Source organism: Amblyomma americanum, chromosome 1 (genome assembly GCF_052857255.1).
Source record: "Amblyomma americanum isolate KBUSLIRL-KWMA chromosome 1, ASM5285725v1, whole genome shotgun sequence".
Classification (NCBI taxonomy): Eukaryota; Metazoa; Arthropoda; class Arachnida; order Ixodida; family Ixodidae; genus Amblyomma; species Amblyomma americanum.
This window is the reverse complement of record NC_135497.1, coordinates 170,491,021-170,513,664: the sequence shown is the minus strand read 5'-3', so window position 1 is coordinate 170,513,664 and position 22,644 is coordinate 170,491,021. Positions and strand designations below refer to the sequence as shown.

General features: G+C 45.4%; 1 protein-coding gene across 2 annotated transcripts in view; it reads left to right on the top strand.

The window, feature by feature from the left end:
- The window catches only part of LOC144114182 (uncharacterized), a 208,048-nt gene extending 185,884 nt beyond the window's left edge, over window positions 1-22,164 (top strand). For both annotated transcript variants that reach the window (XM_077647760.1, XM_077647761.1), the window contains one exon: window positions 21,982-22,164. In XM_077647760.1, coding sequence (XP_077503886.1) covers window positions 21,982-22,080 — 99 coding nt within the window. In that variant the 3' untranslated portion in view covers window positions 22,081-22,164. The remainder of the gene's footprint in view (window positions 1-21,981) is intronic.
- The last annotated feature ends 480 nt before the right edge of the window (window positions 22,165-22,644 follow it).

The following is a 22,644-nucleotide window of genomic DNA, read 5'->3' as shown; positions in this document are numbered from 1 at the left end:
AGCTACGGTTTATCTTTAAAGTCGAAGCTACCTAGCTTGTGAACAAATCGGTGCTGGAAGATATTTATTAGTGCTTCTCCTCGATTTATGTCAGTGAAAATTGTTGACTGCCGGTGGTGCTCCAAAAGAAATCAGCGGTGGTTGAAGAGCACACCACCTAACTTCATAGCTGCTTTGTGCCGTTGCGCCCAGACAACGATGCTTAGCGTTTTAGCGTGTCTTCGAAGCCAGCTGCGACGGCGTGTGTGCTCAAGTGAGGTGAATAAATGGAGACACTGGCTGCGAACTCTGCATGTACGTAGTATGTGCATGAATGCGCACTGCGACTTCTTGAAATGCTGTATTCGGCGGATAACAGTTCAAAATTTTCTCCGTGTCCATGTTTGCTCTCCTCGCACGTGTCGACAGTTTCCACGCTGCCTTTTTTGGCGTTAGAGCCGCCGCGATGCGAGTCAGACCCGCCGCTCTGCGCCGTCAGCAGCCGAATGCTTTTCATAAGAGACCAATCACACCAGCATGATACGGTTTTTATCGCACCTGCGATGCCTGTAAGCACGGAGCTTATCTGGTGACACACGGTACTGTACTTAGCGCCACAGGACACAACATGCGCTGCATTGAGAGCTCATCCGTCTAAGGCAGCACATTCGCACAAACATTTTAATGCGCGAAGCTCACCGCAGCACAGCACAGAGCTAGCGCTGTTGCCGGATCCTCTCTCGGGCAGACATATTGGATTCTCATTCCATAGTTGTTGAAAGTTGCGAGCAGCTCTAATGTACTTATAGCCCCTTGCTGGACCTATAAGTACATTAGAACGAGTCATGCGCCACAAGCTGCCGCATGTGTAATTTTGCAAGTGCTCGCCATGGGAGACAAGACAAAAAAAGCAGGAACAAAACTGTTCGGTATAGTTGATTTCAACTTTTTTGAAACAAGGCTTCTTCTGCCAAATTACATCAAGTTAAAGTACCAGCCTCTCATGCATGAGAAGCGCATCGGCTCACAAGTCCTTTAGCGCACGCGCCTATTTGAGTGTGTGTGCTGAATAAAACAACTTGCTTTTCTAGCTGGTCTGTGTCGTTCCGAGGTAATTTAACAGCACAAATGAAAGACGAGACACGAAGGGAGATGACAGACAGGATCACTGCCTGTCATGTCTGTTTTTTCGATTAATGTCTTGTCTTTTCTTAGCGCTGTTAATTTGCCTATGAATGGGTGTTTGCGTGCCCCTATGTAACATTTAATCAACAAACCTCTTTTTTAACCGCCACGAAGTACTCAGTGTGTGAGTACTTCATTACCAAAACAAGCATCTCTTTTTGTTTGGCGCGTGGCAGCCTTAATGTCGTACGTGTAGTAAGACCCAATGAAGCGAACTAAATTTTCCATCTTTTCCCCCCTGGTGTAAGCGGTTACAATATCAGTAAGAGATAAGCGATTTCGTGCTGATGGCAGTGACGTTATTAGCATGAGAGTACTTGCCATTACCTAGCATGCAAGATAACTTTTTCTTCTCATGCAGACAAGCACCGTCTTATTGCAGACGTTGGGCCCAAGTTAAGCACCAAAAAATTTACTTTCTGCTAATTCGTTGCCTGTTAGAGGTGCAAGGGTGGATGCGGTTCGCGCAAAAACTGCAAGCGATCTGGTTCTCTCCTCTCTCCTGCGCAGTACACAGTGCACGTGCCGCATGCTCGGCCACCGGCGGCGCCTGAACTGCCATTTATTACGGTCTCTTGGAGCGAATACCCTCAGAGACACGGCACGCCCCTGCCAGAGGCTTCTTGGCCCCAGTCACGCAGTGTTCTTTTGTCCAATGAGCATGCATGACTGAGTTCTTCCGAGCAGAGAAAGGCGACGCAGGCCGGCAAACAGTATCAAAAGGCACGGATTAGTGGAAGCCCCCTTTTAGGAGATGCAGCCGCGCCGAGGGAATATTGAATCCAGGGCGTCCCTATTTTCTATTGTCCTCCTTTTTTCGCGGACTGTGCTCGGAGTATTCGAAGAGAAAGCCAACACGTATGCGCGCTTTGTGGGCCGGAAACTTTCAGTCCGCAGCCCTTTATCCGTGCTTGTTACCATGCATTTCACGCCTCGCACCTGGTGCTGCGCCCCGTCACCCCCTTTATTTTTTCTTTCCAAGCTATTCTCAGCCGAAAAGCCAAAGGCAGTGCGCCGAAAGCTGACTCGCTCTTTCTACATTTTCTGTCCTCTTCTCTGCGCCCGCAGCTTTTTGTAGATAGAGACGAAGGCGCACAAAAGAACGTGGCCACCTACTGCTGCTACGTGCTCAAAGAGTTGCTAGGGGCAGGATCTTAGGCCAACTGTTCGAGGTCTTTACTTCGAAATCCTTTTTAGCTGCTGTTGTTCAGGAGCCCTGCACATGATGGGATTTATTTTCTTAGGGATCCGAACTCAGGGGTTCATCTCGTATACTCTGCTTCGAATTTTGTGCCTTTCAACCTTCGGAATGACCCCAGCCCCAACTTTGAAGGAGGGCTTACAAACTCGGCTCGACACTGTCGGCCAGAATCTCTGAGCACGCGGAATGCTTGCCGCTGGCAGTCAGACTTCCTACGAAAGCTCATAAATTTGGCAGAACAAAAGGAAGAACAATTGCGCATCCAGCTGCCGCTCTCAGTTGGGTCAAACGCATCTGATGCACGCATTTTAGAGCGCGGTAGCAGTGCAGTGCCCAAAGGTTTCGAAATAAAAAAATCAACATTTCCACAAAGTTGGAGAAAATTTGTATGCTAATGCCCTCAAACGTGTTGCCGCAGGCATCAAAAATTTTGGCGCATTTTCTCTTAAGGAACACAACTTTAAGGACATGCTTCTTCCTGACAAAGAAAAATAGCGAATATGTATTTTAAAGCTACCAAAACTAGTGAGACACGCATAATGGTAGTATGGAAACATGTTACCGCAATCCTGAATGAAGGGACCCTAGAAGCTACAAGCGTGCAAGATTCAGGGGCTACATGTGCTATCGTACGTCTTTGCACTGATGTATGCAGTTTCATGTCGCTAAAATAACGAGCTAATCGGTTTTTTTTTTTCACCATCCGAGACAAATAATCAGAAAAATTCCCCCTCACGTCAGCCAGGTATTAATCAGTGGCCCACAAAAGCCCAGTTATCATACCTTAATGCACTGTAAGAGTATATATATATATATATATATATATATATATATATATATATATATATATATATATATATATATATATATATATACACTCGAAAAAGGCTGGTCCGCCAGCCGAAACGTCGTGAAATAAATCCTGTTATGTTTCTTCAATTTTTGGTGATTTTTTATATATATATATATATATATATATATATATATATATATATATATATATATATATATATATATATATATATATATATATATATATATATATATATATATATATATATATATATACGCAGACAAGTTAAAGGAAATGAGGGGCCCGTTTGACAAATTTATGAAGGGAGCCAACAGTCACCGAAACCAAGGTGCATAGGGGAACGTTAATTTTTTTTTATATATTTTTTTAATGTGTTATGCTTATCAGTGGGATAATAATACTTAGATTAATAAATCGCTTAAAGAAAATTACTTATAAAGCAGCAGTTCCTATATATATATATATATATATATATATATATATATATATATATATATATATATATATATATATATATATAGGAACTGAGCGGTTCGTTTGAGAAACATATGAAGGAAGCCAACATTCACCGAAACCACGGTGCATAGCTGAATGTTTCTTTTTTTTTTTTAATTTGTAGTGCTGATCAAGGGGAGTCTAATTCTTCGATTAATCTGTCGGTTAAGAAAAACTACTTATAAAGCAGCAGAAAAAACAACCATGCCACCGGTGGGATCCGAACCCACGACCTCCGAATATCTCGTCCGGTGCTCTACCAACTGAGCTAAGGTGACGGCTGTCCAATCGGATGCTTTCGTGAGTAGTTATGGTTATTGCGTCTAAGAGAACCTTGAGCGTGTTCACCAGCGCCACCCTCGGCCATAGCGGCGGACGTAGCACGTCTTGTATTACCGCGAGTGGGACGTGGAACGTCATCTAAAGGCGAGGGTGGAAACTGTACAGGCCATCGCCGTAGCTCATTTGGTGGAGCATCGGACGCGATATTCGGAGGACGTTGGTTTGGATCCCACCGGCGGCATGGTAGTTTTTTCTGCTGCTTTATAAGAAAGTTTTATTTAATATATGTTATATTACATTATGTATTATATATATATATATATATATATATATATATATATATATATATATATATATATATATATATATATATATATATATATATATATATATATATATATATATATATATATATATATATATATATATATATATATATATATATATATATATATATATATATATATATATATATAAAAGAAATGAAAAGACGTTGGTTTCCGGCGTCCGGCCTTCATCAGAGTAAACAATGTCATTGTTTGTAGGAGGCTTTATATATATACAGCGTTCATCTAGGTTTACCCTTCATAAGTTCCTAGCCACCACGTAATTACAAATGCATGTTGTCAGGAGGTGGCGACTGCATTCAGGGAACAGGGAGTACAGCAGAGCGACAGGCAAGCTGCCGGAGAACTCGAAATTAATTTTTCAGTGGACGTGGGTATGTCCTCATAATAAGCAGAGTATCTCGGCAGCGGCGATACTGCAAGCGCACTAGGGAGTCGTCGAGATGAGAATGGGCGGGGCTGTGGCCCGCGGTTCTATTTAAACATGACTCGGAGCAGGCTAGACAAATGGCATGCACTGCTTCCAACAGCCACAAACATGCAAATACTCCTATGTGTGATCGCCAATGTTCGCAAATATTTTAGTAGCGTTTAAGAAGCATACGCCAGACACCAATCGCGGGCGCTGCCGGAAAATATCGCGGCAATGAAATTTAATCGAAGCTCGAGCGGTATACCCCACTTTTCCTCTCGACAGTGAATAGAACATAATTTCACTGCGCCCACTGCCATGCCGGAAAAAAAAAAAGTTGATGGCGGTTTAGCATTGCTGACTACGAAATATTGTGCGAAAGCAGGTTTTCGCAGCTGGACACTGTTGTGATTGGGGATCCAACCTTTGCCACCAGTGTTGTGACTTTGAGGTGGTCCCGTAACGCTCGTCACCCGTTTTGTGACAGATCGTTGCCAGATCTCTAGTCGGTAGCGAAGACTCCGAGTCAGGCGTAGGTGAGAATAACAAAAGGGATTTTATACACTATGTAAAAGCCATTATACAGGACAAGATCGGCACGGGGGCCGAGAGCTAACCGTAAACGCGACTGTTCTCGCACGGCGATGTCCGGCGAGGCTCCAACGCGTCACACCTCTCACTCCCCTCGTGAGCGGCACTCGGCTCACTGTGGGTCGGTCTCTCTGTAGGTCGGGCTCGGTGGATCGGAGGTCGGAGGTGCTCTCCAGGCGGCAGCGTTGGGGCTTATAAAGCCCCGAGAAACGGTGGTCACTCAAACGGTCCAGTACAAAGCCAGCACTTGACGGCCGTCCGAGTGGTCCAACCAGCGACCACGATGGCCACCCGCTTTAAGTTTGCCGCGCGCGGTGACTTCCAGGGGGAAAAGGAACCGCGCCTGGCTGTCTAGCAATTTGCTGCACGTTTGGACATGTCGCTCGCCGATGCTTCTCCATAGGGCGACGCTGCCTGACGGCGCTGCATCTTAGCTTGTCAAGGAAGCGTTAGGGCGTTGTTGCCTTGCGGTGCAGCACCGGGCTTGCCCAAGGGCGTTCGCAGGAGAAACTTTGCATCTTGTAGATTCGGAATCTGGGCTTGTTTTCCGGGCACGACAACACCAATGCCATGTACTTGAAAGTGCGATTGAGAGCTGGTTTCCTTTCCTTTTGTGACTTGCGCACAGTTGGAAGTTGATAAAGACGACCACGTGCAATCCACAGCGCAAGAGTGTGTTGCAGTTTAACACGCCGCGTGATCGGCTGCGGCGATGGCATAGTGGATTCTGCTTCCGGCCGCCGCAGCGTACGGACGTGTGATGGGAAGCTCTGAGCGCGCTTCGTTATCGGTCATGCCTGGCCGCGGTTTCAGTGAGCGACGCCCATCAGTGGGTTATCGCTGCCTACGGGAGACGCGATGAAGACTACGGTTTTCCTTCACTGCGATATTGCCGGGCGGCCTTATCGCATACAGGATTTTCGCGAGCCATTGGAAATTGCCGGTGTTCTACCCTTCGTAGCTGGCATTGGGCCCTTTCAAATGTCGCATGTGTGGATGTTGAAGCTGAAAACTGCGGAAGCAAAGGAACGACTGCTGACAGAAGGAGCACTGGAAGTGAAAAAAACGCTATTCTGCAGTCATTGAACCCAACAAACGTGAGTTGGCCTTCAGGGTGCACTGGGTGCCCTTCTATGTGTCGAATGAGTCTGTGCAGAAGGCTTTTGAAGATTTCGGAGAAGTGACAGATGTCACTCGTGAGCAGTGGAACAGTCCGGGTTTCGAAGACGCCGAGTCGACAACCCGGCTGGTGCGTATGGTTCTGAAGGAGGGGCTCTCTATCGATGATTTACCCCACATGTTCAAGTTTTACGAAGGGCAAGTGTTAGTGGTGGTGCCTGGACGTACACCAATATACCTACGGTGCAAGAGGACGGGACATATTCGACGCGACTGCAGCACGCCGAGGTGCAGCTTGTGTCGGTCCTTCGGACACGAACGGGAAGGATGCGTCCGCACGTACGCGCGTGTGGCCACGGGTACTGCTCCGCCGCAAGACGACGGAAGCGAGCTGCTTATGGACCAAGAGGAACTGGAGAACGCCGGAGCCCCGCCCCCTTCAGGACTCAGGGACGGCCCTGATTTCCAGCAGCCAGAGCTGCCTGCTGGCAACGAGACGTCACAAGGTAAACCCGCTGCAGAAACGATCGGCAAGAAGGCGATGATGCTGCTGCGCCGCCAGAAGAGCCAACGAAGGAGGGCACTACAGGCGACCACGACTCCGAGGCGCCGATGGATGCGACAGTCGCTTCCATTAAGCGACCTCGTGACTACGAAAAGGCACCGGCTACGGACCGAGAGCTTCGTCGGCTAGAAAGGCATTGGAGAGGGGTGGGCGCCAAGAAAGGCAAGTTAGCCTTGTCACGGTCCTCGTCGCTCACTCGCGACGAGAGACTGAAGAGGTGAGCGTTATAAGCACTGTCGTTTGTTTGCTGTGTGTACGCTATGGCTTACTTGAAGAAACCGCTAAAAGTTGGCACTCTGAACGTACGAGGACTTGCCTCGAAGCGTAAGCAAGTGCAGTTGAACCGACTGTTCGGAAAGTTAGATCTAGATATCGCGGCTATTCAAGAAACAAAAGTTGAGAATGACCAGCAAACAGATAGCATGGTGCTTGGTTTTCGGTCACGATTCAATGTTTGTGTAAGCCATGCGGCTGGTTTGTCGGCGGGATACTGTGTTTTCTTGAGGAAAAACATAGGCATAGTAGAGGAACAAATAATAACTTGTGCAAGGGGGCGGTTTATCGTGTGTGACTTCACATACGAAACACTCGCGGTGAGGGTTGTTGTCCTGTATGCTCCTACGATACAAAAGGAACGCCGCGGATTTTTTGAACAGTTGGGTTCGTTCCTTGAGTGCAGTCGAGTGTTCATATTATTGGGTGATTTCAATTGTGTTTTGGACCATAAAGATCGTTCAAATGGAAGAAATGTAAAAGACCCGAGTGCTGATTTGTTGAATAGTGTCCTGAACGAGTGCAGCTTAGAGGACGTAATGCACGTGACGAAAAGTCATAAACATGTGCATTTTACGCATTTTCAAGGAAGTAGCCACGCACGACTCGATAGAATATACGTGTCACCGGAGTTGTCGCCTTCCTGTGAGCAGTATGAAGTGAAGCAAGTGTCTTTTAGTGACCACTGCCTAGTTACGGTAACTTTGGGAGGAAGGAAGCAGCGTAAAACAAAAATGAACTGGGATATGTGGAAGCTTAGCTCAGGGCTTATAGAAGGCGACATATTTTTAAGAAAAGTCAAGGAAAGCATGGATATGTTTAATAATAGTGAAGCAGGGTGTATTGAATCTTGGGAACGCTTTAAGCAGGAGGTGAAAATTCATGCCATTGAGCGTTCAAGCATAATAAAGTATGAGGGAAAAAAGAAGAAAAGCAACTGCGAGAGCTTCTGGCAAATTTAGGGCGCGAAGAGGAACAAACGCCGGACATGTTAATGCATGATATAAAGGGCGTCAAAGTTAGGCTAGAAGCTTTAGATGCTCAGAAGTACAGAGGGGCAGCGATAAGAGCACGCACCGAAAAATGGCTTACTGGCAAAACGCCAACAAAACGAGCGTTCTCAGATGAAAAGCGATACGCGCGCTTAAACGAGATCTCGGTTATCGAATACAAAGGGCAAGTAATGAGTGATCAAACTGGAATTTAGAGTGCATTCGTGGAACATTACCGTGAGCTGTTTGCAAGCAAAGCACCAAGTGAAGAAGGGTTTCGGGAGAACTTTTTGCCACTTATGCCAATATTAGAAAATGAGATCACTGAAGAACTACTGAAGGAATTAAGTATTGAGGAAATAGTAACAGCAATTGATGAACTGAATGCCAGAAAGTCGCCGGGACCGGACGGTTTGATTGCGGCCTTTTATAAGGGCTTTAAATATAGCCTTGCCACTATGCTTTATAAGCTTTTGAAGGAGTGCTTTGAGGTCGCTAGGCTGCCACCTTCGTTTAACAGTGCCCATACGGTCTTAATTCCTAAGACAGATGACCCAGCCAAACTGGTAAAGGTTACAGGATATAGACCGATTACGTTAACAAACGTTGATTATAAAATTCTGATGAAAGTGTTAGCTAAGCGATTGCAATACGTCATCAAGAATATTGTAGGACCTCACCAAACGTATGGGATAAAAACCAGAAGCATATTTAAAAATATTCATGTAGCACGCAGCGTGCTCGAGTGCTGCGATGCTCTGAATAAGAAAATGGCTATGGTTCAAATTGACTTTGAAAAAGCTTTCGATCGCGTGTCTCATGAAATACTCTACTGTTTGTTGGAACATATTGGTATTGGTTCAGTTGTTCTCAAAGGGATAAAAATGGCTTATGCATGTTGCTCGACACGCCTTATGATAAACAAACTGTTATCTGAAAGAATTGATGTAAGGGCATCTGTTCGACAAGGATGTCCACTGTCCCCTCTCCTTTTTGCAGTTTATTTGGAGCCTTTTTGCAGGATGATAAATGCGAGTGGGAACATCCGAGGTTTAGGTTGGCAGCGTGTGAGGTGAGAATACTAGCATACGCTGATGACATAGCGCTCTTTTGTGAAGACCGCAAAAGTGTTGTAGAAGCGTTACAAATAACTGAAAGGTTTTGCAGGCAAACTGGCAGCGCTGTTAATTTAGACAAATGTCTCGGAGTCTGGCATGGGCAATTGGACTTAGAGCCAGAAATGTTCTGCGGGGTCCGATGGGCTACAACTCCAGGAGTTTATTTGGGAGTCCCGCTGGACAAATGTGGGGTGAATACCAGTTACTGGAATGAAAAAGCAGAAGAAATGCGGGACAGTACGAAAGGGTGGATGGGCCGTAACCTTTCCTTTCGCGCGTGCTACTGTATGTAACACCTTTCTTGTTGCAAGGATCATGTATTTACTCAAAGTATTATATTGTGCACGAAGCAATATCCAAAGGTTCCATCGGGTTTTTGCTGTTTTTATTTGGGCGTCCAATTGGGAACGAAGTCGCAGAGATAATCTCTTCCGGAGGGTAAAGGTCGGAGAACTGTCTCTTATGCATCTATATGTACGGCAGGTGGTTTTCAGGTTTTGTTTCTTGCTTGACCAAAATGACGCCTTCTTGCGAACATTCATACAAACCATGCTATCTAGTGCACTTCCAGAATTCATTGTCTCTTCGTGCAATGCTCGCAGGCACTCAGTGTCTCGCTTCCTGCGAGAGGTGGTCTTGTCATTCAGATTTTGAAAGTGCGGTTTTCTCTAGAGTATTTACCGAGTGTAACTCCGAAGCGACTATACAAGGGTCTTGTTGAGCAGTTGTTTCCAGCTCCACTGTACAGAACCTTATACTGTGAAGGTCCTGGAAAAGACGTTCTCAGGTGAGTTAAGAAGACTGTTGCGCCTGGCGTTAAAACATTCTTTTTCGAACTGCATACAGGAACCCTACCAGTAAAAACATGGCTAGAGGAAAAGGGCCTTTTTGTTCCTTGGGGCTAAAAGTGTCTTTTGTGTAGAAAGCCAGAGACGGTAGAACACGTGTTCCTGGAATGTTGGGATGCGGTGTTCTACTGGGATGTTTTGCAAATAACCCGAAAAAAAGACTTGCCATTGACACCGCGAGGAATTCGGTACCTGACCACTGAAAGTAATGTTGCACAGTATGACCAGATTATCTTATTGTGCCTTCACAGCATTTGGAGGAGTAGAATGGCTTTTAGACATTGTGACTTGGATGCACGATGGGTGTGTGATTATTTTGTCGAACATATGTATAAATTAGAAGTCCTGAAGCAGCAGGACTATGCGGATGATGTATTGAGTCTGATAAACCAACTGGTTGTAATGAAAGTCCATTAGACACGGTTGTCTGCCAAGAGGCATGTCAACTACGATATTTTATTGATGTGTATATTCATGCAATAAAGAAAAAAAAGGGGCGATGGCATAGTGCTCTCGTGCTGTGGCCAGCTAAGCTAATCTGTTCGCGCCGCCGCGGGTTCGAAACCCATTCTCCGCAATATTTATTTCATTTCTCCAGGTTGGCTAAGGTCACCCTCATTGAAATTCTCGCTTGTTTTTCGCATCCTGTGACTGACTTGAAGGTCCTCACCGCACACCGGCACTTTCGTGGTTAGGGGGCCAATAGTGCTTACCACTCAGCAACGTAGCGACTTTTCTTTTTAGTGCTTTCGCACTTAAAAGTCGCTACGTGGCTGAGTGGTCTCCTACTTCTTTTCCTACTTTTTTTTCTTTCTACCTTTCCCGTCAATAAACCCTCTCTCTATCTCTCCCTCTTCTTCTCTGACGAAACACAGCAGTTCGTTGCTTGTTATGCGCCACGTAGGGCCAAAACATTCAAACTGTATCGCTGTCCAGAATTGATGCCAAAATTTGCTGTAATATGAATGCGAAATCCCAGAAGCAGAGAATAAAACAGAAAAGACAAGCAGGCTAGTCACTTTTCTCCCAAAGCAACATCGCGTCTGCTTATTTCTAGCGCGAATGCAATAGGAAAAGAGAAGGACCAACAGCTGCACTCCACTTGCGAAGAAAGACCTCTTGCAAAGTTCGACACATTCTTCAACTGCCGTCTCGACAGGTCACAAGAAATCCTAACAGGACTCTTTCGAATACATTCCGGCTTTGTTCCCTTTCCTTGACAGTGCAAATGGAGAGCGAGACAGCAAAATATAGCGTGATTCTCTCTGTCGCATCTGTCGCAGTCACTTTGAGATCAAAGAGTGTAGTCACTTTTCGCACGGGAAAAAAACCAGCAGGGAGAAAACTTTCTAGACACATAAAATATAGACAACTGCTAAAGCGCCCATGTTTATCACACTAAAAATCAACAAAATCACTTGCAAGTACTTTCGTTGGACGCCAGTGGACGCCAGGAAAGTTGCCGACGATGAGCGGATTAAAATCATGTCTCCAAACAAACTTTTGTGCATGTCAGTACGCCCCGCTATTTATTGAGACTGGTGTATCACCGAGGCAATTAGCATGAATGCTTTGGTAATTCAGCCTCTCATTAACGTGCCTGCTTCAACACCGTAGTTTGCGAAGTTTTTGAAGTCGAAACGCGCACGCAATCGGTGATGTGCACTAAAATTAATCGGTCTACCTGTGCCGTATTATATTCGTTTTGCGCATGTGTTTCATGTGCTAGTGTCAGTAATCAATAGGCTGGCAGGCATGCGCATTTCCGCACGACATGTGCCATTTTATATACACAGCCTACCGCGCCAATTGGAGAGAACGCGCAGGACTTCATCAGACACATCGCGGAGATCTCAATTAGTACGCGGGGTGTGTGCCCACGGAAGTAACTTCTAGAGAATTAGTACCATGCCGAAGAGCTTTGATTCTGATTTCTTTAAGGCGGTAGCAATAGGCTCAGCTTTTCTGCGTGCTTCAATTCCTAAATATGGACAAAGCAGCCGGCTTTATGAACCTAGTCAAACTAACGGTAAGGAGAGGGCACTGAAATGCGATAACAAAGATATATCCGCGCGGAAGGCGCTATGGAGACTTCCTGCAGTATTCACAATCGTTGTTTCGACAGCCGTCGGATACGCTCAGCAAAATTGTGTTATTTCTACAGTGCTGGCGAGGCCGATGAGTCCAGCGAACTAATCGTCTCAGGGCCTTCACGCCACTCCTCAAACATTCTGCAGCCGGCCCTGCTGAGCAGCTTTGAGACAGAAGCGAGGCGCGTTAATATTACAGAAACGCGGCCGCGAATTCTTTCACTTCGGTGCCGCCAGCTGCATTGCGTATCCCTTTGCGCGCATCTGTCTCGACGCATTGATGCGCCTATTGGTCTCGTATATATACTTCCAGTGAGCCTTGTATCAAGCTCTCCCAACATTGATCATCTTAAGTGTCAATTCCAGCTCTCGCACTGTCGGAAGGAGCGCACTGATGGAGTACTACATTTCTTACGGCTAAATGTTGCGTACACGGAACAAATCTTCCGCAAGCAACGGCACTCAAGTCGCCATTGCGCCCAGGCCGCGTTGTTCTGTGCCCAGTTCTTGCAGTCGGCGTTGGGCAGTCGATGTTGCGAAACGCTTACAGACCATAGCACTGTTCGGGTGAGGTCACCCGGGAAAGAAAGACGTTCATGTTCACGCTAGTTCTAATAGACTGCGGACTGCAGGCAGTGGCCCGAAGCTCTTCAAGATAGCTCAGGTCTCTTATTGATGAAGCAATTGCACTACTTGTTTCGGTGGGAAGCGTTTCGGTCTGTTCCTAAATTTGTAGTATTCCAATTACTCTTTTTGTTTTAGATATTTCCTCTATTCCCAGAAGTAGTTCTCGGAATATACTAATGCCCCTTGTCGTAAACATGGCATTGCGTGATGTTTTGTTCTTCGTGAGAGTTAAGTTGAGTGAACGGTCGCATTTTTTTTTTCCTTCCTTTCCTGGTTCATATTTTATGACTGTGAAGCAAGCCTAGCCAAGGCAGTAGTAAATTTCGGTGCTTTTTCATTGCCTGATTTTTTGTTCTTAGCCCACACAGACAATCGTGTATTTTTGCTACTGCTATTCCACGGTTATTATGAGGTGGAAACCTCGTACCGTAGAGAACCTTTATATTTTCTCATAATTTCGGGGAAACATTTTTTTCTTTCTGAGCAGAGTTACAATATTTTTCCTGGTCCCGCGAAGAAACGCGCCCACAGGGCCTTCGATATCAATTTTCCATTGCTTCCAAATCAAATTTAGTCATCTATGCCCCTAGCGCTGCGCTACAGCGTGCACCGCCGTTAAATAAGACAAACGAGAATCTTAGCAGGGAAGTTTGTGTTCCGCCCTACATCCAGTGCCTCCAGCTTGGCTCCCAAAGAAGAAAGAGGAGCAATATCTCATTTGCACACTGTGCTTACGTACTCCGGTCATTATTTCTCTTGGTCGTTTCTCGTTATAGCGAACACCGTGTCTGTGCATCAAGGAGATTGAAGCAGCCACAACAAAAGAGTGTTGTTTCTACTTCTCTTTCTCTCTCTCGCTCTCTCTCTTGGTGGCTCTACGTGATTCTTGTAGCAACACGAAGTTTTGAAGTCGTAGCTCGAGCGTCCTTGACCCACAACTCATGACAGTCCTACTGGCACGATTAGTGTTTGTGTCTTATTTTTTCGCTGGCGTATTCCACCATCCGTGGTGTCAGGATGCTGCAAAAAAGGTGGTGCAGTGTTTGCGCTTTGTGCTCTAAAGTTGAGAACTGCTTGCGACTAAGATAGTTTGATCTGTTTTTGTCTGTCTTCATTAGCTTTTCTTCAGTGCACTCGTCTCGTCCTTTGCCCCTTGCGCTTCTGAAAAACAACTTCATTAGCTGTTTCCGTATAGTTCCAAGCAGGGCTGCTTTTGAAGAATGCTTCACTCCATTCGTTAGTCTTGTTTGCAGTACTCTAGAGAAGAAATTCACTCTAAACAACCACTGTGTGCTCTGAGGTAAGACACTCATGTCTATAGGGCTACACGTGTCTAGAACCTATAGCAGGCGGAACCCAATGTCGCTTTATTTATTGCGCTGCTCGCCGCTGGAGCGCTAGACAGGATTGTCGCACTGTGTACGCAAAGTCCGTGTTTGCCCTGCTTTTCCAACGCAAGAGGAGCCCATCATCTTCTCCCAAGCATACCTCGGATTTGTTCTTCGTTGCGATGCCAACATATTCGGCCTAATACCGGCCACAATGACTAAATAGCAATAGCACCTGAGAGATGTAATCCCGGTCGGGCCGGCTACAATTTGATGGAGGCGGAATGGAAACACACTTGTGTGTTGTCTAATGTCAATGGAGCCTAAATAGCACCAGGAGATACCGATTAATCACAACTCTTTCACTAAGCACGTCCCACCTAAGCACCGCGCAGCTTGAATACCACATACCGGTACCACATTTAGCCATTGGTGCTCTGTTTCTACGGTTTCAATGAAATGATATTTTTAAAAATTTTGAAGGCTCCGGCTGCAGACGTGCTCAATCCGCGTGGTGCGCAGTCATGATCACGCTTGGTAAGCCAATGCAAATCAGTCCTTCGCACTCACTGCCGGTTTCTCTTGCGTTCAAGCTACACATGCTGCAACTACACACAGAAGCACAACAACTGTAGCAAAAAATAATCGGAGGGGACACCTAAGCTCCGCTCTAAGGGTATGACGCGATAGCGTGGAGGGTTAATTCCATATGTGCAGAAGGTTATTCTCTACATTCACAGATACCTGCGAGTCCTCATACACCTCCTGGCGCAGTGGTGCAGCGGTCAAGCTATGCGCCAATGCCCTGCTATGGCAGGTGCTTGCAGCGATGGGTCTTGTGCGACCCAGGTTGCTCTTCTCTAGCGACCAATCGTTATTTTAACTGCCACCGGCCACGGAGGGCAGTTTTATCACGGTCCGGTGAGCAGGTTGTGATGACGGCACAAAGTCATGCGACCTAGATGGCCCGCCTGCCTCCTAGGTTGCTCTCTGAGGACCACTGGCCAGAGCTATGCTCATGATTTTCCCCTCAGAACGCCGACGCCGGATTTTTTGGGTAACGGGGCCTTTAACGCTATCGCGTTAATAGAGTCCCCGAGCACGGCGTATGCGTTCAGTAAGTGTGTCCCACTTGATGGTATTCTTTAAGGCGGTTATACTACCGTTAATCTGACAATAGTGTGCTACGAATTGTGCCGAATGATTTTGCCTGGTTTTAAACATCTCAACGAAGCTTAAGGAGGCATAATTCCAGAACACAGCTGCGTATTCTCAAATAGAGCGAAAGTTAGGAGCATTTCTAGGGATCACGATCACTAGAGCGTAAGAAAGAGAATTTTTTCGTGCCGACATATTTCAGGACGGCTTGAATTTCGTCTAAAGGGTCTGCAGTAGGGTAGAAATGGCGGCCCAAGTTCTGTCCGCTCGGCTTTTTTTTTGTGTGTGTGTGGTGTCGGCTGCACTGAATCGTTCTTTGTAAAGATACTGCCGCTCAACACTGTTCAAACGTTTGGCAGAGAATAAGAAAGCCCAGTGGAGACACACCTACGACACAGACACAACACTTCAGATTATTTAAAGTTTACGCGGGTTCAGAAATGTAATCCTCGAAAGCTGTCTAGGTGCAAAGCTTTCATATCACCTCGCACACTCCCTATTTTCGCAGGTTATTTTTGCCCTTCCGTCAAACAATGTCTTCGGAATTCCCCAGAAAGGGGGACACAATGCACTAATACAACATTTGTCAAATATTTTCCAAGTTTAAATTCGCAGATACTCCTTTCCGTCAGGACTGCCGAACTTTTCTCATTTTAAAGGGACACTGAGGATCACGCTATCAATTTTTTTTTTGTTAGTGAAATCGATAGTTCGGCATTTTGTGGCTGTGTTGCCCCTTGTCCGGCAGCGAAAGGGGCACTGATTGCTAAGAGATTTAGATTCGAAGTTGAGAACTTTTTCTCGCCGCTACGATTCAAACTCGGGACTCTGATGACTAAATAGGACAAGAGTGACCTAAAGCGGCGGAAACGGAAACGAGGACTCCGTGATTGCTGGCAGCGCGCTGCGCTCCCTCCTAGCAGCAGCCGAAATGAAAACTACTGCAGACCGGACGTTGAAGGCCTCTATCAGCCGTCGTCGCTTCCTTTACGTTTGCACCAATTAACGTTACGATGGATCCCGTTGCCGACTCCTACAACAAAGTTCTCGTAAAGAACTGCGGCCCGCATTTAGCGTCTCAACCTCACACAGCGTGCGATGCTTTATAGGACTGAGGCGGCGGGCCTGTCAAGAAAATCCTAGCGCCGAGGAGTCGCCAGCGTCGCTGTCACCGCCGAGCCACCGTCACGACTGATGTGTAGAGACTGGTACGTGCGGGCATATTTAAATTCTGTAATAATAGTCCTCGTAGGGCTTGTGATGCAGCCCAGCGTCTTGGTACGTTGACGAAGCAAACACGCCGAGCGATGCGTTTGCTAACGTGGAGGCGCGTTGAACATTGGCTGTATACACAGCTCTATTTCCTTGTCGCAGTTCCGTGCCTTTGCACGAACTTCATCCAAGGAGAACTTGGGCAGTTGGAGGACCTCTGCTGCTCCGCCTTTGTAAATCGAACCGCTTAACGAAACGCTGCGGGCAAGCAGAACACGTAGCCGCGAAGCAACTAAAAACACACCGAAACTCAGCTGGCCGCCTGTTGCGCCGCCAAATGCAGGTTGCCTTTTACTTCCAACGTTCAGGTTCTCTTTTTTTCCGTCTTCGTCATGTGATAAAGGACTTCTCGCGTGTGAAAGATGAGAGCATGTTGGATTATTTAGATTTCTGCCTGGGCAGTTTCCGAGACAGTAATGCTGATGAGATACGGAATAAGTTTTGAAACACTGTGCACTCACTGCCTTGAAAACTTTGTCCCTAATAAAATAATAAAATCTCGCAAAGCCTCTCCCTGGATCACACGTGAAGTCCTGCAATTGAAAATGAAAGTAAAACGTTTGAAACGTGGAGGCGCCAGTCGTTCCATTATTCAGTCTTTTCAACTATCACGTAATGCAGCTGTGAGGTCCGCTACACGCCATTACTTTGAATACAAACTGCCTAATTTCATTCGAACCGCCTGAAAATTTTTGGAACCACTTATGTGAAACGAAAAAAAAAATCTATTGACCGAATAATGCACGACGGCAAGCCTCTCACAGAAAAAAATGATATTGCTGCGCAATTTAACCGCTACTTCCACAGTGTCTTTGCCAATGCAAGTTGTGAACATTGTCTTTTTGAAACGCACTACACTATGCCTTCTATTACTATATCAAGGCCTGGCATTGTTGAAATTGCTCCTAAACCTGAAAACTAAAGCGTCGCCAGGCCCTGATAAAATTCCGAACGCTTTCTTGTGCCGGTATGCCGAAAAGCTTTCCGAGTTTCTGGTTGTCATTTTTTGCGCATCTCTTTCATCAGCTGTGATTCCTTCAGAGTGGAAAACTGCACGTGTTGTTCCTGTTGTTAAGAAAGGGGACGCATCACTGATATCAAATTGTCGTCCCATATCTCTGACTTCAACCTGTTTGCAAATTACTCGAACACATCATCGCCAAGTACATCATCGGTTTTCTTGACGATAACAAGATCCTTTCTAACGTTCAACACGGGTTTAGGAAGGGCTAATATACTGTGGCACAACTAACATCGGTTTTTCATAGCTTCCATCTGTACTTGATAAATCCGGCCAGGTTGATATTATTTTTATGAATTTTAGTAAATCATTTGACCTCGTCTCCCATTCTAAATTAATTGACAAGCTTAAACAAGTTGGTCTTCCTAACTTTGTAGTTAACTGGGTTTCAGCTTACTTATCTAACCGAGAGCAGTTTGTTAGTATTGACGACCATTATTCACGCAACCTGCCTGTCTCTTCTGGTGTCCCCCAAAAAAGCGTCCTCGGTCCCCTGTTATTTTTAATATATGTGACTGACATTGTTAAAGTAGTTACTCATTCCGTACAAATGCGGCTGTTTGCAGATGTGTTTTGTTTCATCTAATTACTTGTCGTGAAGACCAACTTTTACTCAATTTAAACCTAAAGAATATTTTGGTTTGGTGCAATAAGTGGATAAGAAACTTAACGCTAAGAAAACCGTTTTTATGAGATTAACAAAAAAAGACATCCTATTATACCCATACGCTCTTCCTTAATTTCCACTTTCGGAGGTAACTGGATATAAATATCTTGGCGTTTCGATAACTAATAATCTAAGCTGGAACAAACATATAAGTAACGTATGTGCATCGGGTTTTCATAAACTTTGTGTCTTCAAGCACAAACTGAAGAATGCTCCTGCAGACTTGAAATTTTTAGCCTACTCTTAATTAATCAGACTCAAGTTAGAATACGCTTCCATTGTGTGGGATCCATTTAATAAAACTAACATTCAAGTACTTGAAATGATCGAGCGCAACGCCATTCGATTCATCTTTTCAAAATACCGTTCAACCGACTCGCCTACTGCCATAATGCGATCACACCGAAATCAAACATTGCAAGTAACACGTAAAATTCTCAGATTAAAATTTTTCCTTCTAAAACATAACAGGTTGCAATGTGCCCGGATCCCTACGTAATGTCATTTTCCGCTCCACGACCAACAAGACTTCGCCACTCTGATTCACTAACTCCATTCACCACCAGAACTAACCTATTTAAATACTCCTTCTTCCCTTGCACCGTTACTGAATGAAATGTTTTACCTTTAACAGCACTACGTGACATAGAACCGATTGAAGAAATAGAATATTGACGCCATGAAACTTAATTGGCTTTGTGTTTCAAATTTTCTTTAGTGTTTTTGTGTATATTTGTGTTGCATTGTATTGCCCCTCCAGCTGGGGCCCAGAAGGGCCTGCAGTATTCTGTAAATAAATAAATAAATTAAAGAGCTAGCGGTTTAAAACCACTATATACTTCAATATCGATGAAACACGTAACCTTCGTGCATGCTTGTCAGCCTCGGAGATCTGTGGTGTTTTTCTTTTCCTATTTCATCATCACGCTTGTACTTGCGAGATTGGCCTGTGGCGGCGATGCCTGCATTTTAATTCGTTCGTTTTTCTACCTTATAAGAACTTTGTTTTCAGAAAGAGAGGTGTAGTGGTGTGTTTGTCTTTTTTGAAGCTGGTATTCTATCGATACAAGCCACTTAAATTTCTCCTTTTCTCCTTTTTGAACAAAAGTAAACGTTCCGCTACGTAAGGCCAATAGCTAGGTCTGAATATGATGACGCATTTAATTAATTTCCACAGCCACCACTACCCCTATTTCTGAGATAGCGTGCAAGTATGAGCAAAAATACATCTGTTTATGCAGTTCATCAGCACGAATTCACCTGTGGCTGCAACAGCAGCGGCAACTCTCACTACGGTTAGGCAGCCACTACTCGGCCCGACTACTCCAAGAGCGCACGCGCCGCGTTGGACTCACGGCTGATTACAGGGGGTTTTCGGTCGTTCATGATAACACTCATAAGAGCCTAGTGAACAGGCGAGCTACCCTGAACGCCGGAGCTCTAGAGGAACGTCTCTGCGACGCCGGAAATGAACGCCGTGCCTCACTCTGACCCACGCACAAGAGGAAGCGCGCTGACTACGCGGAGGCGAGACATGCTGTGCTGAGCTCCTACGCTCATTCCATCCTCAATAGGACACGGTGGCTGCGCTGCAGCCGAATGACGCAAAAAAATAAACATGCTTCGTTCATTCGTCGTTGTTTACCCTCCAGGCTGCTGCCTTCACAGCACTCATTTGTGAAAAACCCGGCTGCGCGCTGCGGCGCACTCAGGCCTGCCAGCCTACGCTTTGTAAACACCGGACGGGTTGAGAGATTTTTTTTCGATTATTTATGTTAAAGAGCTAAGAGTTCGTGCCAGCTCCTCGTATCTCAAGGATGAAATTCTTCTTCCTCATGACGCAAGTCCCACGAGCATCATCATGCTTTTTATTTGAAGGGAATTGCGTTAACCCGCGACAGAGGCAAGGAGTCGTGATAAAAAAAAAGCATGTTTTGGTTAGCGGAAACTTCACGCAAGTTCGTATGAAGTTTTCCTCAGATGGCACACCAAGAAAGCCTTCTGTTTTAAATGAAAAATTCGGGCGCAAAAGACGCGGTTTTGTTATTTTGTTTTGATTTCTTAGGTTTTGGTTGCGTTATGAGCCGTTTTGAGCAGCCGCGGTGGCACAGTGGTTATGGCGCTCCGATGCTGACCCGAAATACGCGGGTTTGATCCCGGCCGCGGCGGTAGATTTTCGATGGAGGAGAAATTCTAGTGGCCCGTATACTGTGCGATGTCAGTGCACGTTAAAGAACCCGAGGTGGTCGAAATTTCCGAAGCCCTTCACTACGGCCTCCCTCATAGCCTGTGTCGCTTTGGGAGGGTAAACACCCATAAATCAAATCATAATCATTATGTTTCTGCCAGGAAATGAAGGTTCCGTTATTGTTGAACAGCCACCCTATTTCGGCCTTGTGACTAGCGGAATGAATGAATGAATGAATGAATGAATGAATGAATGAATGAATGAATGAATGAATGAATGAATGAATGAATGAATGAATGAATGAATGAATGAATGCTCCAAAATGAACTGAGACATTTTGTCGCCACCGATGCCGTAAAGTATCAGTGATTACAATGTGACGAGGAGACTTGTACCGCAGAGTTACGTGGAAATTCAAAATTCAGTTTATCAGTAGAGCGGCTTAAAAGGCAATTCTCCTGCAAAATTTAGAGCCTATAGTCCAAGCACTGTGCTCAAAGACGTCATATGCTTAGCATGTACGTAGCTGGGATACGTTTGCCTGCCAAATCTATCACTAACAGCCACGATAGCCTTTTATTGCAAGCAGACTTAAATTATATTGAATGAAGGGAGAACAAATGGCTGTTGTCTCTAAATGTTAATAAAACTTCTCAAATTACATTTAACCGCAGGCAGTCCTATCCCTCGACAAAATGCTATATCTTCCTTTCCGAAATTTCCGCTGCCACCTCTTACAAATGCCTTGGTGTAACTATTTCCCACTCCCTTGGCTGGTTGCCCCACATTTCCAGCATTACTAATGATACTAACCGCATGCTTGGTTTCTTACACCGTAACGTGCTACTAGCCCATCCCGCTATAAAACTCGTGACGTATTTAACACTCTAGTAAGACGAGCTTTTGGGCAAGTTGGTTGCTTAGCTTCGACATAACTTCAGCGCGAAAAAAGAAAAAAAGAAAACGAAAAGGCAGCAATTGCCCATGTCGTGAGTGTTTTCGTTTCATTGCGTTCGTTTTTTTTTTTTTCGCGCTGCAATTATGTAGAAGAGATTTAGCAGTCGTTCGTCTCAAACTAGAATACGCATGAGCAGTATGGGACTATCACCAGTCAAATCTTCCTCTCACCCTTGAATCTGTTCAAAACCGTCCAGAAAGATTCATTCGCTCTGATTATACGTTTTATTCAAGCGCCACCAAACTGAGGTCGGAATCTAATCTTCCATCCCTCGTTTCACGGCGTAAAACTGCGAAACTATGGCCCTTTCATAAAGTTCATCCCTCACCGCTACGAAGTTCAGTTATCACACCAGCTCACAGAGTTTCTGATCTCATTAATCACGACACCGCCGTTTACACCCACCATCCGCACGTATACTAATGCGCATCTTAACGCTTTCTTTCCCCAGACAGCCAAGGACTGGAATCGCCTTCCTGCCGACGCAGTTCACCACACTAATGCAGCTCACCTCAAGGCATTCATTGAAAAAACCATCGACATGCTGTAACCACCCACCCCTCATGTAATACCCCAAGAGCGGCATTTGATGTATCAGTAAATAAACAAAGATAAATAAAATAAATCTGCAGAAAATTCAAAATTGGGACTCAAGATTTTTTTGAAGACCAACGATGAGCAGTGGGCGAACGCCGTTTCTACATTTTCGTTATGTGACCTAGCGGGCACAAAGAAGGCAACTGCAGTCGGCAGCCTCCTAATAATTAACGAAAATCGATTTCCAAAGCTCTTAGTCAAAGCAGTTAGTGTCCATATTTACACTGAAAACCTAAAGGCAGGCGTACTCCTAGACTACCGCATTTGGTAGAATTCTCGAAGGCGCGTGCCAATTCAGGTATACTGGCCTCGAAATTTCTAACATAATCCGCCGAATTAGGCACGCATACAGGACAGTGTAGAGTAACGCGAAGCTCCTCCTTGGGGTGGCGTAGCTATTGTGCGGGACGGTTCTTCAATTTGGTTAGCTACAAGTGGAAGGGAAACAGATGTCAGCTACATCTGTTGCCCCACGATGTTGATAGATGAAACGTCAGACGCAACAGTGGCGTCAAGG